Raw genomic sequence first — 16,493 nt, 5'->3', positions numbered from 1 at the left:
TCATATGTCCGTCTGGCCTCAGTGAGACGCCCACCAGCCGACGGGCTACAGTGTAGCGCACTCGAAAAGCGGTAAAGAAGCAAATTAAAAGCTCGCACCTGGAGTGGGGAGCGGGTATCGCAAATAGTTACTTTTCTCCGCGGAGCTCTCAGTCAGTCGAATCGTGCGCTTCGTCAATGAACGTAACCCCATCGAGAACGCCGGAGCGATGCATTAGATCATAGTTGGTGACACTACCACCTGACGGTCGAGAGCGGGATCGCGATACAGCTGGGCGTGCGAGGTATCGCGGGGCGGGCAGGAAGTGGAACTTCCCCCGTAAAGGCAGTGATTTGAGATATTTAGATACCCCCCGGACGGGTGTGTGTGCATGTGACTCAGAACAAACAGAACGCTCGAAATGCAAAACATGTGGATCATTTTCCTGATCATCGGGCTGCTGGTGCTCGGGCTGCTGGTTCTGGTAATTATAGCGGCGCGGTATCAGCGCGATTATTGGCGCTACCTGAACATTCCGCACGAGAGGCCCAAAAAGCTGTGGCCTATCATTAGGCAAATAATGACGCAGACCCTCAGTACGGAGGCCATGAAGGCGGCGCATTACTCGGCCATATACAACAAGTTCAAGGGAAGCGGTCCGTTCTGCGGGTTCTACGCTCTGCTGCAGCCACGAGCCCTGATCCTCGACCGGGAGCTCATCAGGCAGATAATGATCAAGGACTTCTGGAACTTCAATGATCGCGGCTTGTACTGCAACCAGAAGTCGGATCCCCTGTCCGGCGATCTCTATGCCCTGCGGGGCGAGAGCTGGAAGGAGATGCGTCAGAAACTGGATCCCAGTCTGGAGGGCGATCGCATGGCCTGGTTGTTCGGCTGCCTCTATGAGGAGGCGGCACAGCTGCTACTGACCATCAGCTCCACCCTGATGAATCAGCCGCACTCCACTGTGCACATACAGAAGATCATGAGGCGCTACGTGCTGTCTGCCCTGGCCAAGTGCGTCTTCGGCCTGGATGCCCAGCAGCGGTTGTCGTATCCCCTGGACGACTTCGAGCAGATGACCGAGCTGGCCTTGAGTAGCCACAAGCATGGCTACCTAATGAACCTGATGATGATACGGTTCCCCAACTTTTGCCGAATGCTGCGCATGCGTCGCACGCCCAAGGAGGCGGAGGAATATTTTCTAAAACTCCTCTCGAACATAGTGGAACAGCGAGAGGCCTCGGGAGTTCGGCATCAGGACTATCTGCAGCTGCTGATGGAGGTCAAGGCGCTGGAGCTGATCACCCATCAGTACGAATCGGATAAGGAGTTGGGGGTGCACCTGCAAAATGAATTGGCCGCCCATGCGGTGGTCTTCCTGAAGGCCGGCTACGAGCAAACGGCCAACACTCTGTCTTATGTTCTCTATGAACTCGCTCTGCATCCGGAACTGCAAGTCCGAGTGAGGGAGGAGGTCAAGAAGGCCATTGAGCGGCACGAGGGTAACATCAACTACGAGTGCATTCAGTCGCTGGCCTTCATGGGTCAGGTGATCAACGAGACTCTGAGAATGCATCCCATAACACCCTACATCCTGCGACGCACCCTGAATGATTACGCAGTTCCGGATCATCCCAAGTACATACTGGTCAAGGAGCTGTTCCTTATCATTCCCACGCATGCCATCCACCACGACCCGGATATCTATCCGGAACCGGAGGAATTCAAGCCAGATCGATGGGGTGGACCGAGGGATTCGCTGCAGGAGCAGGGCACCTGGTTTGGATTCGGCGTCGGAGCACGCAGCTGCTTGGGGATTCAGTTTGCCCAGCTCCAACTGCGATTGGCCCTGGCTCTACTCCTCTCCGAGTACGAGTTCTCGCTGAACTCCAGGAAACCTCTGGTAAACCTTGAAGATGGTATTGCGCTTACCCTGATGCCATTGGGGGTTATAGAACACGGTACCGAGGAAAGGGCGGTATGAGTTGGGGTACTACAAACACAAGGTCATTGACATGAGCTAAATCTCTGGGATAGTAAAGGTAGTGAATATAAATTTACAATCTTCTTCAATCTTCATAAAAACAACGTTATACAACTTTGCTTTCCCAAAATAATCCACCTACAGTGTTAAATTCAAAACTTTCCGCTTTGTTCTTTATAAGAAAACTCATTTCCGATAAAAACGTGTAGAGGACCGACCAAGAGATTAAGCTTATGTCAGTATCTAAATCTCCAGCTTTAACTTAATGACGAAGAATTTACTCCATGAACAAAGTCTAGAAAGCAATATAAAACTCAGCGTGGTAACTAACCAAATAAAATATGAAACTAAAGGTCGGGTGACCTAATAGACAAAGTCAAGTTTAGTCTAGTTATGTTTAAAGACGTTTTCTCTATTTAAGATTTATTTATTTCGAAAAAACATTTCTTTTAAAATAGCTTGTTTAATTTCTATTAAATACACATTGTCCTCCTAGGGACGAACCTTTTCGATTTGTTAAAATAATTCTAGATTTGATTCATTGTTTGTTATTTGCGGTTAGTATATATCGTTTGTTGCATTGTCGATTGCTTGATATGGTTGGTTGGTTTGTCGGCTACTTAAGGATCGGTAGCTCAGGCCTGTGCAGTACTTAGTTGCAAGAGTCGATCGTTTGTGTCAGATATACATTGTAAAGGGTCTGCTGCTTTCGTGGATTAATCAAGATCGTAACTAGAGTTAAACTACACATTAGCACTAAAATTAGGTTTACAAATAAATAAAACGTATGACAAACGAAGTCCAATTATTCAATATACATATGTATGAAAGTGTTAGCTGCATTTGTGCCTTTCCCAGCGCTATGGAATGTATTTTGGGGCAGCTTTACGAAATGCTAATTAAGAACTTAGACACTAGCTGTTTGTTCGTCTGTTTGGCCGCTAATACGGTATGGCTCTACTGCGATGGCTGGCGCTTGTGGCGCTGGGGCGAAATCAGGGAGCTCCTGGTGGGATCTCCTCGGTTGGGCAGCTTGCTCCGCAGCATCTGCTCATGGACGTAGATGAGGAGTCCCACGTCCCGGTGCCCGGCCTGCCAGGCAATCTTAAAGGCCGTGCTGCCGTCCTGGGAAGAAAAGGGTCATTAGAAGTACGAAATATGTGGTGTGGTATACGTCTTTCAAAATCATAAATCAATGCACTTTTTGAAATATAAGGTATTGCTGCAAAATAGTTTTTTTAATTTTAGAGATTTTTTTAAAAATATATTTCATTTTTTTTTTAATAAGCTTTTTAAAGAATTCAAAGAAGCTGCTTTGGGCAAAGCCTTAAGTTGAGTCCTAAAAGTTTATCTGTCTGATAAATTTAACAGTCACATGAACTTTTTCTTTGCTTGTTAAAGTCAACTTCCACAAACTCAAATATTTATATTGAACATTATTTAAATATGCATTGCTTCTGATTTTAAAAGTCGAACCCCAGGGCTCTGACATCATGCCGGGCTCACCACATCGTTGACCAGTGAATCACAGTCCGGATGCGAAAGCAGCGTCTTGATCACGTCCACGCGCCCGTGTTCGGCGGCACACATCAGCGCCGTGCTGCCGTCCTCGTCCTGGATATTGATGTCCGCCCCGGCGTCCAGGAGCATATTGACCATATCCCCGTTACCATGCGACACAGCGAGCATCAACGCGGTCTGGCAGTGCTGTGGGTGGTTTTGGAGAAAGATATTGGGTGGGAGGAGCGGTTAGTAGGGGAGCAAACGGGAGGGTCAGCTATTTCTGGGGTCAAGATCAGCGGGCGGTGGGCCCCTTACCTACCTTCTTGGCCCGTATGTTGACATCGGCCATCTTGAACAGTCGCTCGACGACTGTGCGATGGGAAGGCTGCTTCAGCTTGGCCAACGATACGAGCATCACCGACGTGTACCCGGCGTTATTCATCTGGTTTACATCGCAAACCTTAGAATCGAGCAATATGGATACCACATCGAAGTTGCCGTGCGAGACTGCATAGTGCATGGCTGTGTTGCCCTGGAATAGGATTATACCTCGGTGATCCATATTCATTATAAAAGGTTTTGCCACTAGAAACTCACATTACTGTCGGATAGGTTGACACAGTACTCCAGCAGGGGAACCGACAGGGATTCGAAGTAGTCGAGATAGTCCTCCACCTGGTGGGGATCGGACTTGCCGGTACCGGAGTTGATGAACCAGTGATCCTGGATGGTCGCCTTGGCCGACTTGAGGCTCTGCGAGGATATGGGTTTGGCGCCCAACTTCTTCAGCAGAGAGTCGTTGATGGCCTTGAGGGCTTCTTTCAGACCCTTGGACAGTTCGGTTCTGGAGAGGATTCATATAATATTAGTAAACGTTCTCAGAAAGATCTTTATGAATATGCCATGTGGATAAACCTATATCCTATTTTAAATTTACTTACTTTTTTCGGGGCTCCGCATCCGCCTGGGCCAACTGATGGAGCTGGGCTTTGGTGGCCGGCTGTTCGATCACCGTAACCTGGGAGCCCTCGCTCTGACTAGATTTGAGTGGAGTGCTCGACTTCTTGCGAGCTCCCTGGGCGATCTGCACATCGATGGGCGGACTGGATTCACTGGAGGAGCTCATGGCCGGCTCCTGCTCCGGCGACTCGGACTTGGTGGTTCCCGAGGAGGTCATCAGCGGGGCCGGGGAGGCATCCCTTGACCAGCTGATGCTCACCCGCTTCTCCTCGCGCACAATAAGCTCATCGTCGCCCAGAAGACTCAGGTCCAGCAGATCCTTCTGCGGCTGCCGGATGAAGCTTTGGGATTCCGCCAGAGGGTCTGATGCCTGGAAACTGGACACAGTCGGCGGCTTCTCCTGGAGGGAGCTGAAAACGAGTAACCTTGATGAGTACGGAAGGCTTAAGATGGATGCAAAGGGTCCTAAACCCACGTCAGGAGCAGGGCTGAGCATCCGCTGACCAGCAGCGGGTAGCACGTGAAACTGCTCAGGCCGGAGAACATTGGCAGCACCATGCGGAAAACCAAAATCCAAATAAAAGCAAAAAAATCGGCTCAGCAATTGGGCCAAAGCAAACATCGAAACTCAACTGAAGGTCAACCCAGCTCGATTTCAGCCTACGACTTCTGTGAACCCAATGCGCAAGAGCTGGCGGCTGGTTCGTGTCTTGGCTAAAAGCTCGCTGTGAAACTTGTCTCGCACAGTGGGACTATTTTTACGATAATTGACAATAAAAAAATGAATTTATAAAAGGGTGTACTAATTTTTTAGGTAATTCAAATACAATAAAGTTGTACAGAAAATTTAAAAACAGATTACTGTTCAAAAAAGTCTGTCCAGATTTTTTTATAATAAAAAAAAATATTTAAAGCGCTAAAGTACATTAAGAACATAAAAACAAATAGTAATTCAATAAAAAAATATCTAAAAATCTTGAGAGTATAGTGAAAGATATGGAATTCTTTAGAATAAAATTAAAACATTTTTAAGGAATAACGTTTTTAGCTGGTTTTCCAAGGTATGTATGGATAGACTCACCTCATCCGCGTCTTCCGTTGCACCTGTGGACTGGGCGTGGGCGAGGGCGTGGCCAGCGTGTAGGTGTTTTGCCGCTTGAACTCCTTCCGCACCGGACTCGGGCTGGTAAGGTGCTTGGGACGCGGTATCCGCGAATCCGCCGAGGTGGAGCGCCGGACAGCTCCTCCTCCCACTCTGGGAGCCGTGGGACTGGCCTTCGAGAAGCCCCTGGCCAGATCCTGGATGGCCTCCTTGCAGGAATCACAGTAGTTGGCCGCGCAGGCAATGGAGATGTGCGGCTTGACAATGTCGCCACAGCCCACGTCCCTCTTCCGTACCTCCTCCGTGTTGCAAGCGAAGTGGCTTGTCCGGACCTTAACCGGCTGCGGTTCCTCCACCTTATCCGTGTTGCTGGATGCATGACGGGTTGTGGGGAGAGGCACCGACTCGGCCACCTGCTCCGCCTTCGTGTGACTCCGGGTGAGGCGCTGCAGACCAGTGGTATCCGTCTGCCGGGAAACCTGATCTGCTCCACACTGGACAGCGGAGTGCTGCTGCTGGGGATTCGCCTGGGCACCGGTGGAGCGAACTGCCGCCGTAGTAGTTTGACTGCCTGCACTATGGACCACGGCCACTGGCGTCTGGCAAGCAATGCTCTTTCGTACCGCGGATACGGTCTCATTCTCGCCCAAACTAAAGGTGTTGCTGCGCCCGGGCATTTGGGGAGCTGGTTTCACAGGTTTCTCCGGCGGAGTTTCCGGACCGCAGGCCACGCTCCTCCTGCTGACGGCACACTTAACACAGAGTACATCATCCAGTCGATCCTCGGAGGAGCCCACATGATGCACATCTGGTTTGCAGCTTGTGAAGTTCTCCCTCGTTGCGGGTTTGGCGCTGACCCCCACATTATACTTGAGTTTGGGTCTTTCCGGCAGGGTTTGCACTCCACTGTCTCGCTGCTCCCTCTGCGGAACATACATCTGTGTGCCCACCGAGATGAGGGTCCCCAGCTTTTTCTTTTGTGCATTTGTCAGAGCCTGCTCCACTTTCTGCTCCAGCTCCTCCTTGGAGAAAACCGTTTCCGAGGGCTGAACACCCACATTTCTGGTGGTGGGCTGGTGGCCAACGGACACATCTCGAGTGGCAGGTGGTCTCACCACAGCCTGGGTGGAGACATCCCTACGGACGACGCTGGGAGAAGGAGAAGCCGAAGTGGAACTGCTGCGCATCCGCGCTCCCAGGCTCTCTAGAGACACTGGGCTGATCCTTTGCGGAGTGAACTGCACCGGGGAAGCGGTCTTAATGCCCGGACTTGGCGGCGAAGGCGTCTGCCGCTGACTCCTCATCAGCTCTTCGTTCCTGCGCACCAACTTTTGTTTTTCCGCGCGAAGCGAATTAAGTTCCAGCTGAAAAGGAACATAAGGCGAATTAATATAGATTCGTTTTTGCATGATATATAATAACTATTACTACATATATTTTATGCCATAATTTATTTGGAAAATATTTAAAACAAGGTGGAAAATATCGAAAACGGCATTATGTTAACGATATATCTAACGATTTTTATTTAGTGATATTTTTCTATTAAAATCAAAGCTAACTATAATTAATAAACCAATTCTTTTGATATATCCATTTAAAAACGATACCAATTTGAAAATATTGAAACTAAGGGATTCAAAACGATTTAATTCTGATGTGATTTAGTGTGCTTTAATTTCTTTATAATAAACTGGCTTATATCGATAATGGATCTTATCTTTGTGACTATCATTTTAGTGTTATCTACATGTTTTGGGATTACCTTAATGTAAGTTGAATAAACAAATTTATAGCAAGAGGCAAATAATGTCAAAAGGCAACTTAAATTAAAAACAAGTGGCTTTAATAAAATCGTAAGTCTCCATTAAAAGAATATATTTCGTAATCACCTAACTAGTAAATAAATATGTATAATGACTTCAAAAGTTCTTACCTCCAAGTCGGGTATGACCTTGACCTGCTCCTCCAGATCCTTGAGGCGCCTCAGGCTCAGTGCCATCTGTTCGCGTATCTGGAATAGAGCCTGTGCATCCGCCGTTGTCTGGCCCGCTTCCGAGATGACAGGCGACTGCATTGAACTGCTGCTCATGGAGCCGTTCTCCTGCTGCCGTTCCTCCTTGGAAGTGGACGGGCCAGCACCTGTGGGCGTGGTGGCCAACAGGTGGTGGCGTCTGGGTGGCGGCGGCGGCGGAACACCCGGAGACTTGGCGGACTCCAGCTGCTCCACCGGCGACTTGGCATTGGCCGCCACCGTGGCCTGGACATAGCTCTCATACTGGACCTCCGCCGGACTGGGGCGCTGCTGCAGGGGCAGAGTGTTCGATCGCAGGAAGGGCCGCGGCGTGCCCGTGGGCGACCGATTGCCCCCAATGCAGGAATCTGAAAATAAACGCCATATTTAAGTTGGGGTTGCTTCTATCGGAGTTACAGGTTACTTGATCTGCCGCTCTCCTTCTTCAGTACAATCTTAATTTCCAAACTTGCCATCAGCTCTTGCAACTGGCGACTGGACTCAAAAGCACAGACAAATTTGTAGCGAAAAGCTCGCAAGCAAAATGATAAAAACGCTTGCTCCTCAAATCTAATTTTAATAATTGTGCCAAAGTTCGTATAATGTGAAAGCAACAAATTTATATGTAACCACACATATACTTTATGAAAACGAAGCCAAAGGCAAAAGTCACTCGATCCACCCCTTTTCGAGAGTGTGCGTGAGCGAAAAACTGTCCCAAGATAAGCGACACTCGGTTTATTATTCAATATTAGTTTTTGTTTATCGCCCTGGCATACATGCGGCTATATGTATTTATATTACCTTTTATTTACATAAGAGGCAAGGTTGTTGGCGTATTTTACTTGACGCACGCGAAACATGCAGACTCATTTGGGAGAGCAAATAGATGAATTTACGGCCAGCTGATAGATGGTGGTGCTATTTCGGTCCCTGCATTTGTCCAATATTCCTCATACGCACTGTGTACCCGCCAACAACAATTTGTTACTCATCTCGCGCTGTCAGCCTTGCCAAGTGTTTTTTGCTGTTCCTAACTTATTCCCCGCCCACTGTGTTGCTATTACTTAATACCTCTGTTCAACGAACTTTTCGGATAAAGGCGTTTTTACAGTGCAAGCAAAGAGGACGTAGAATAGAATGTTTCATACAAAATTTAAAAATATTCACTAAAGTAACTATTATGTATGTTTAATTAATAAAACTGAAAGTTTTACAATTAAAGCGGTAGAAAATTAAAAATGCACTAATCAAACTCAGGAGCAGTGTGACCAAGTACCCAAAAAAGCATTTTTACTTCAGTGTGGACATGCACTTGACAAGCAAGCGTAATTATCTAATGTAAATGATAGTTGAATACACCTTTCCGCTATCGAAGATACATTTCCTTTAAGTGATAAATATCTGAGGCACCCATTATACTTTAAATATATTTTTCTACAAATGTTTTTTCCTAGCGGTGCCAAATTGGCTGAGCGTCTTTGGTCAAGGCGAAATGGGGGGCGGTGGTCGAGAGAGGGAGGGTTTGCGCGTGACGCTGGGTAGCATTGACCGGGCCATAATTAATCAGTTTTTATGGCCCAGCTAATTAGCAAAGAACCAAGTCAAAAACGTTAAAGAGTTCGCCCAAATGAGGGACTCCATTCAGCTAATGAACCTACAGTCGCTCCACCAGCTCTTCGGCGAGTTTGGCTGGCTGTCCGGCTTCCATTTGAAACTCCTCTTGGCCAAACGCTTTCTTCTCTGCGGCAAGGCATCCTCCGATGTTGAATACATTTCGGTTCCGCTTTATTACTATTTTCTATTATTGATTTATTCTGTTTAGTTGGTTAGAAAAGCACAGCATTGCACTTGGCAGCGTTTTTGGGCCAAGGCAGCAGACATTGCACTTGCTACAGTCTGGCACTCACAAGGCCGAAGCGTATCAAAAATTTGTTAGATTCTTTGATTTAATTTGTTTGTTTGCTCTTATCTTAGCTGGTGTTAATTAAAACGCTTGGCTATAAGCAATATTGGATTATTTGATTCGCCAGATCAAAGCGACAGCTCATCACACGTTATCTGCGTTACAGTGGCGGGCAAAAAAAACATGCACACTTCACAAAAACTCACTTCGCAGAAGTTCATATTTCAGTTTTTTTAGAATCATTGGCATTTTTAAATATATATTCGAATTTATTTTACAATTTTTTGTGTTTTAATCCTTAGGAGATTCAATATTTTTGATAACTTAAGGTTTGTTACACGTCTTGATAGATCTTCACAAATTACACAATATCAACAAATTTTAAATCGTATTTTTTATCGTTGGTCTTATTTCATTGTTATCGTTGTCGAACCGCTTTTATTTGATTTTCTGTCGAAGTTATAGTCACATACTATCATGTTTTTCGCATTAAATTTAGTTGCTCCTAATTCGTTTACTACAAGTACACGTCTCGTTTTGATTAGTGGATTTCGTTTAAGGCATTTCGTATAATTATTTTAAGTATTTTATTCCTCAACTAGGCAGACGCATTTTTATGCTATTCGTTCGAAAGTCGCCGACAAACTGCTCTCAGATTTTTTTCGTTCATTCGACCATCATCAACGGCGGCAAAAACAGCGTGAAGAGCGACAAAAAACCATTTAGCAGTAGAGATTTGTGTGTTATTATTTAACACAACTCTTGTGCGAAAGGCGAGCGAAAAAAATAGTGTTATGTCTACAGTACTAACAACGAAATAAAATAGAAACCAATTTCCTGAGAGCCCCGAGAGCGCGGCGATAGCGCTCAGCAAATACAAATTAAATAACCAAAATAAAAAGTAGGCAACATTTTGCTGTGTTTGCGCTGATAAGCCGAAATGCACAATTATTAACACAGGCTGATAGTGATAATGTCAGTGACGTGGGCAAAAATGCTGAGAGTATCTGAACAAGAGAGAGAAGCCCCTGGGCTTGTTTATATATTCAATGGGCCATTTGATGGGCAAATAATATTGATTTTTGATTGTCTATTTGCACACCCATTCGCATTCGGTGTCTGCCTGTGGTTTCTGAGTCAAGGCCAAGAAAATGAAGAGGCCAGATTTGAATAAATCATCATCAAGTTTGAAAAAAAGTTCGCCCCTAGAAATATCTAATATCTTATCTTTGGCAATTAATTATGGGAAGGAAAAATAGTTTGATTGATTTTTAAAATGCCAACAAATTGAAATCCATAAATAACCATTCCATTTGCTGATTTATGATTAAGTTTTTTGCCCAAGTGGTTTTTGGCTAAATTCAAAGGAAATAGTATTATTTTAAGTGAATTTAGAATTCCCCATTTCTTATTCTTGAATTCTAATTAAAGTTGAACTGAAAGCGTTTCAATATATTTTTTTTATTTTCCACAGATAGCTCAAGGTTCCTGTTTTCAGCTCTTACACGCTTTTTGGCATTCATCTATTGTTAGACATGTTTTCTGGGCTCTGCACGTTCTTTTTGGCACCGGTTTGGGTTTTAGCCATGTTCAATTCAATTTGAAAGCCATTTATTAATGGCCTGTACTTTGGCAATTACCACGGCACTGCAGCCATTTTTTACACATTAATCAATGACAACTCTTTGCGCCATGTCCCCTGGACCAAAAAACGAACAACGAAACGCGACAATTTGATTTGTTTATTTGCATTGATTTTTTTGCACACTTTGTGGCAAATTTATGGCATCAGCAAATGCAAGAAAAACGAGCTGGAGCAATATTTGCATGCAAATTGAGCGCCAAATGCGCATTTCAAATTGATTTGAGATACGAACGCCTCGAAAATTGCCTTGAAGTTGCCCCATGCCGCAAGTGGCAGGCACCCAATTGAGTTCCAAATGCCAAAGATGCAAAGCCACCGTATCTGTATCTGCATTTGCATTTGCATGCGACTTCGTATCTGTATCCATATCTTTGGAGTTGCCAGCAGTGAACTAAATTTTGATTTGTTTGCTTTTCTATTTCGTCTAAAACTTTGTAGATGTTGAAATATCCTTTGATCTAAGAGCACAGCTGCAGAGATGACAACTTCATGGGTACCATGGGTTGGAGTGGGCAAAACATTCATTAAAAATGGGGTGTGTTCTAGTGCTAACAGTTTTATTTTGAACTTGATCTTTGCCAAAGTGTTAGCCCTTTAAAATGTATGGACTTAAAACTTCCTTTGTTGTTATTTATTTTTACATGTTTATTACTTTTGTGTTTTATGGTTACAAGTTTATTACTTTTGCTTTCGCTTTCCTTTCCACTGTGTGGTTTTCCTATTTCATTCTAAGAGCATTTCTCAGAGCATTTTTCACACTTTCGTGCGTAAAAATGTCACATGTGCCGCAGCAGCGCTAATTGCTACGAAAAGAAAGCAAAAGTATCTGCCAAAGGCGTGTCTCACTTGGCTCTATGAATCATCTTTCCCACACGGAACCAAAAATATATTACATTTTGGTTTTGATTTTTAATCTAGAATCACTAGATAATTTATACAAATTTCTTTATATTTTCACTAAAGTATCTGGGCTCAATAATACGACTTCGTATATGTTTTCAGATATAAATTAGTTAATGATATAATCAACTTGAACTATACGTCTATATACTATTTGCCTGAGTTGTGAACCTTTTTTGCAGTTACCTTAATATTCCTGTTTTTGAAAACATAACTTAATTAGTCTCCTATCTCTAATATTTTCTTCAAGTGCACCGAAAGAAACTAATAAATTGAGCTTTTTCTGGCTTGCTATTTTCGGAGATCGTTCTGACGCCCACTCACCTGCCACATCAAAGTACCGATCCCACGTGCTGTTGCCCAGGCGATGGGTCTTGTGCTCCTTTCCACCGCCATGACCATTGCTGAGGCTCAGACTGAGTTTGTTGTTATTGCGATCCATGGACAGGGATCCGGATCCCGAAGCTCCGTAGGGCGTCTTGCGTCTCCTCACCGAGGTCCGCTCCAGCGTGCGCTCGAAATCGCTGCACACCTCGTCGAGCGCCTCGTGGAGGAAGGCCCTCGTCTCCGGCGGACTGATGGCCGGCCGGTTGCGCTGGTGGTAGATCCCCGCATCGCTCTCCACCCCGCCGCGCAGGGAGGAGCAGGTGGAGGAGGCGGTGCCGAAGGGCGACTCCGACCGGGGCGGTATGCTGCCGTAGGTGAAGCGCGGCACGGACGACGATCGCGGGCGGTAGCACGGCGTGGTGTTGTATGACTGGGACATGCCCAACGGCCCTCCAATGGGGCGTGGCGAATCCGGTTCGCTTTCATGTGAGGCCTGTATGGGAAGTCGGAAAGGTGACATGTTAATTGCACGAGCAGTTCTGGCAGGTTGGAGATGAAAGGAAGAGACCACCCAGGAGCAGTGATGGAAATAGACCACATTTATCGCGTTGAATTTATACTTATAAAAATGTGTATTTAATTTCTGACTGAAATTTAGACATTTTTGTGGTTTTAATAGGTTACCCTATAAATTTAACTATACCTTGAATAATAACCATAAACTATCTACTGTTCCGATCTTTAGGTTCACAATTTGACCCATGAATACTGGATATCACAGTGGTTTGCCTTGATGAATTTGATTGTAAATAAAATATAACATTATAATCTAAAGATATTTAAATTTAGAAGATCGTAAACCTCTTGAATATCCAAATAAGTTGGACTAACATTTTCAATCGAATAAGATTAGTTTCACCTAATTCCCGGTGGCCAACCTACCTCGCTCAGCTTTCCCTGCACCCTTGACTCCGCCTGCCAGTCGCCGCCGAAGAGGCTCTCGAACCCCAGCATAAACTCCATGGACTTTCTAGACCTCCTGCGATCCCGTCGCCGCTGCTCCTCTTCGCTGGGCTTCTCGTGGGCCAGGGCCTCGCAGTAGCGCACAAAATCCAGGTCGATGTGGTAGCCATAGGGACAGCAGTTGCAGCTGCGCACCGAGCGACTCATGCCCGCAGGAGCGGGACTCGCGGCGGACGAGGCTGGACGAGATGCAAGATAAAACAAAACAGAAACAATAAGAATCTCGGGGATATCAAAAGGCAGACGCGGTATATCTTAATGTCACTACCAAGGTCACGTCAACGTTCGATTCTCCGAATTGACCACAGAACCAAACAACAAAAATGTATCTTTTCTGCGCCTGTGCAGCGCAGACGAAGGAAGCCACACCTGCCCTCCATCAAACACGTTTCGGATTTGGTAATCTGAGCAGCAGGTACAAAGGCGCAGTTCTCGGAATGACCGTCTGTATCCGCGAGATAAATTCGTGCCTTATTTATGCTTAATTGCGCCTTATAATAACTAATTTTGCTTAATTTAGATAAACCACTTTCAGCTGGGTGAATCATTTTCAACGAAGCAATTTCAGTTATTTACGTTGGCATTGGCGTAAACGATTTTGTAATCAAGGAAATAATAATTAAATAATGATTCAAGTAATGGGGTTTAGTAGTCGGCAAATAGTTTTCTCAGATGAGTACAAACACCGCCATAGTTTGTTTGATTTTTATTTTATTTATTGCCGCTTTTAAACTCACTTCTTGGAGGAATTTTGGCCCCATAATAGAGCCACAAGACCCCTAGCCAAAAGAGAATCCAAATCATTTTATGGTAACTCGAGTTTGCACTTAAAACATTTGAAATTCTTTCAGCTCGTCGGCTGACCTCCGCTTTTTCGATAGCGTTGTGCTTTCAAAAGCAAAGTAAAAAATCGGAAAATCAAACACGTTCTACTCTTCGGGAAAGCCTTCAGCAAACTGACCGGCAAGCGTATCAAGTTCTCACTTTATTCATCATGCAGCAAATTAATTTAAGATAAGATATGGGAGCATTTAGCCACGCTTATCAAGTCGCCAAGTATAAAGCTCTTTGCCATCGCCATCTGTTGGCGAACCGAAAGCGGTTCGGACTCAAAAAGTGCAAAAGATACTTTTCACTTTTCATTCATGAAAATACAAACGGCCGCGTGGGTGGAAAAACGCGACGCTTAGGACGTGGGCGTGTCGAGATTGTGAAAGTGTTGAACGATTCAAGAGGTCGCATATTGATGAGCCCGAGCTGAGTGGCCGTAATTAGCAGGCGGCTCCAGGGCCACGGCCAAATCCGTTCGCCGGCTTAATTATCATGGATCGAATAACACACACCCACCCACAATCGAACACTCTTAATCGTATAATCACACAGACTATTCAAATTTGGCGCGGCTTCTATATTTTTTGGATCTAGTGGGCGGACAAGGAATGTGGCTCCATAAATGTCCCCTAATTGAGGGGTATTAGGCACTGTCTGCATGTCTAAAATGAAAAAACATGTTGCTATTAAATGTACAAATATATTAAAAGCAAAGTATTTTCTAATATATGTTGTAAACATGCGTATTTTGATATACTATTGGAATCTTTATGACTTTCACATTAAATTACAGAACTAAGTTACACTGACATTTTGCAAATACATTCCGTACGCGGTCAGTTTACAACTTCATTGGGCCAACAATCTGCCAACCATATAAGGGCGCCTACATACAGTCACATAAATCGCATTGTCGCACCCGAATCACATAAAAATTAAGAAATTAACCCAGCTCGATCACAACAGTTGAATTACGATCATGCTCGTCGCGTCCACGTCCCATGTCCCAATCATCATTATCATGATCGTTCTCATGTTGATCGGACCCCTCTTGTAATGACTACATTTTCGGCGTAGGCGTATTGGTGAATGATGCAGATGCTGTCCAGCATACAAATGAACTCGCCTTGTGAATGAAATGGGAATGGAAACCGAATTTAAGGAATATAACGAAGTTGGTATACCCTTTAGGTAAAATAGGGAAAATTCGGTGTAATCTCTTAAAATTCTATAAAAAGTGAGTTATGGTTGAAATCAAGAAGAAATTATTCATAAAATCAAGCATGCGGTATACATAACTCGAGCAGAAATCAGTCTTGAAGACAAGCATCGTTTCGTGTAGATTAGAGAAAAATTTCACTAAAATCAAGAACGACTAACTCTTAAAAAACAAAGCATTTATTCTTGAAAACAAATGAGCTTGTACTAGTAGTCAATAATTCTGATTTTTGAAACTTTGACTTTTACTGAACCAGAGAAAACCTATCTTCAAAAAGGGTTCCAACAGCACTTCATCTTGATTTAAGTAAAAACTCGCTCTGCCCACTTTTGAGCACGGAAATACTAGAATACTATTTTTTTTGTTATTTCCTCTTTAATTTTTATATACCCTATAGCTAAGGGTATTGGAACACCAAATCCAAACTGGTTGGTCCAACTGACATGTGCACAATTTGCTCATATGGGGGCTGGACCTGAGGTAGGCGGCATTCGCAGTTGCAGCTGCTGCGGCTAATGAAGCTAACGGTGCAAGAGCTGCTGCGACCACGGCCACAAATTACCGTAAAGCGCAAAAATTTAATTATGCAAAACACGTGCAATGCTGTTCGATCTAATTGCATGCCCCAACTCACTTGACAGGCAACCAAAAAAAGGCGACAGCCAAACATAAAATAAGTGAATAATGGGTATATTAGCCATAATTAAGAGACTGGACTCTTTGGGAAATAACTATTATTTTTAATTAACAAAGTAAACATTATGCTTTTGATTTTAAAGAGATTTTTATTAAAATGGTTTTGGTAGGTACATTAGCTATAGTACGCTAAATTAATCAAAAAGTTGGGGAGAGACATTTTATAGAAAATCAAAATAAATTCTGTCTACTCGTCAAATTCTGAATTATTGTATAATCCCCAAAGAAAATATATGTATTTTTTAATACTTCCACATTTCTTTTAGGCAAAACCCCTTCATTATGTTATGAAATATTTATAAAATAATCCCTACGAGTTAATAATAATGGTTCCTTGGTGGATTCTTAGTACACCTTATAGCTTCCTTTTAATTTTTTTAAGTGCTCCCCAGACGGCACTC

At 44.3% G+C, this 16,493-nt stretch overlaps 2 protein-coding genes across 9 annotated transcripts in view; one reads left to right on the top strand and one right to left on the bottom strand.

Annotated features, from left to right (window-relative positions):
• Nucleotides 1–19: 19 nt before the first annotated feature.
• LOC108030022 (probable cytochrome P450 317a1) lies at nucleotides 20–2,765 on the top strand. The gene has a single exon (XM_050887847.1). It carries the CDS (start codon nucleotides 401–403, stop codon nucleotides 1,964–1,966), a length of 1,566 nt encoding a protein of 521 aa, XP_050743804.1. The 5' UTR covers nucleotides 20–400; the 3' UTR covers nucleotides 1,967–2,765.
• Nucleotides 2,373–16,493, bottom strand: part of LOC108030028 (KN motif and ankyrin repeat domain-containing protein 1) — a 29,718-nt gene continuing 15,597 nt past the window's right edge. For 2 of the 8 annotated variants that reach the window (XM_044092431.2, XM_044092426.2), the window contains 9 exons: nucleotides 13,266–13,525; nucleotides 12,321–12,816; nucleotides 7,468–7,913; nucleotides 5,511–6,895; nucleotides 4,411–4,839; nucleotides 4,067–4,313; nucleotides 3,789–4,001; nucleotides 3,473–3,673; nucleotides 2,373–3,091 (listed from right to left, as the gene is read on the bottom strand). In XM_044092431.2, coding sequence (XP_043948366.1) covers nucleotides 2,924–3,091; nucleotides 3,473–3,673; nucleotides 3,789–4,001; nucleotides 4,067–4,313; nucleotides 4,411–4,839; nucleotides 5,511–6,895; nucleotides 7,468–7,913; nucleotides 12,321–12,816; nucleotides 13,266–13,525 — 3,845 coding nt within the window. In that variant the 3' untranslated portion in view covers nucleotides 2,373–2,923. Of the gene's footprint in view, nucleotides 3,092–3,472; nucleotides 3,674–3,788; nucleotides 4,002–4,066; nucleotides 4,314–4,410; nucleotides 4,840–4,904; nucleotides 5,104–5,510; nucleotides 6,896–7,467; nucleotides 7,914–7,969; nucleotides 8,164–9,206; nucleotides 9,603–9,657; nucleotides 10,072–12,320; nucleotides 12,817–13,265; nucleotides 13,535–14,083; nucleotides 14,292–16,493 lie in introns of those variants that run through there. The other 6 variants (XM_050887846.1, XM_017102573.3, XM_017102570.3 and 3 more) reach the window with 6 other exon arrangements.

This window comes from Drosophila biarmipes, chromosome 2R (genome assembly GCF_025231255.1).
Source record: "Drosophila biarmipes strain raj3 chromosome 2R, RU_DBia_V1.1, whole genome shotgun sequence".
NCBI classification, from domain to species: domain Eukaryota; kingdom Metazoa; phylum Arthropoda; class Insecta; order Diptera; family Drosophilidae; genus Drosophila; species Drosophila biarmipes.
Note: the sequence above shows the minus strand (reverse complement) of the source record. Positions and strands in the feature narration are given on the sequence as shown.

Coding starts and splice junctions, on each gene's coding strand:
- LOC108030022 (XM_050887847.1), top strand. CDS start 401: ATGCAAAACATGTGGATCATTTTCCTGATCATCGGGCTGCTGGTGCTC.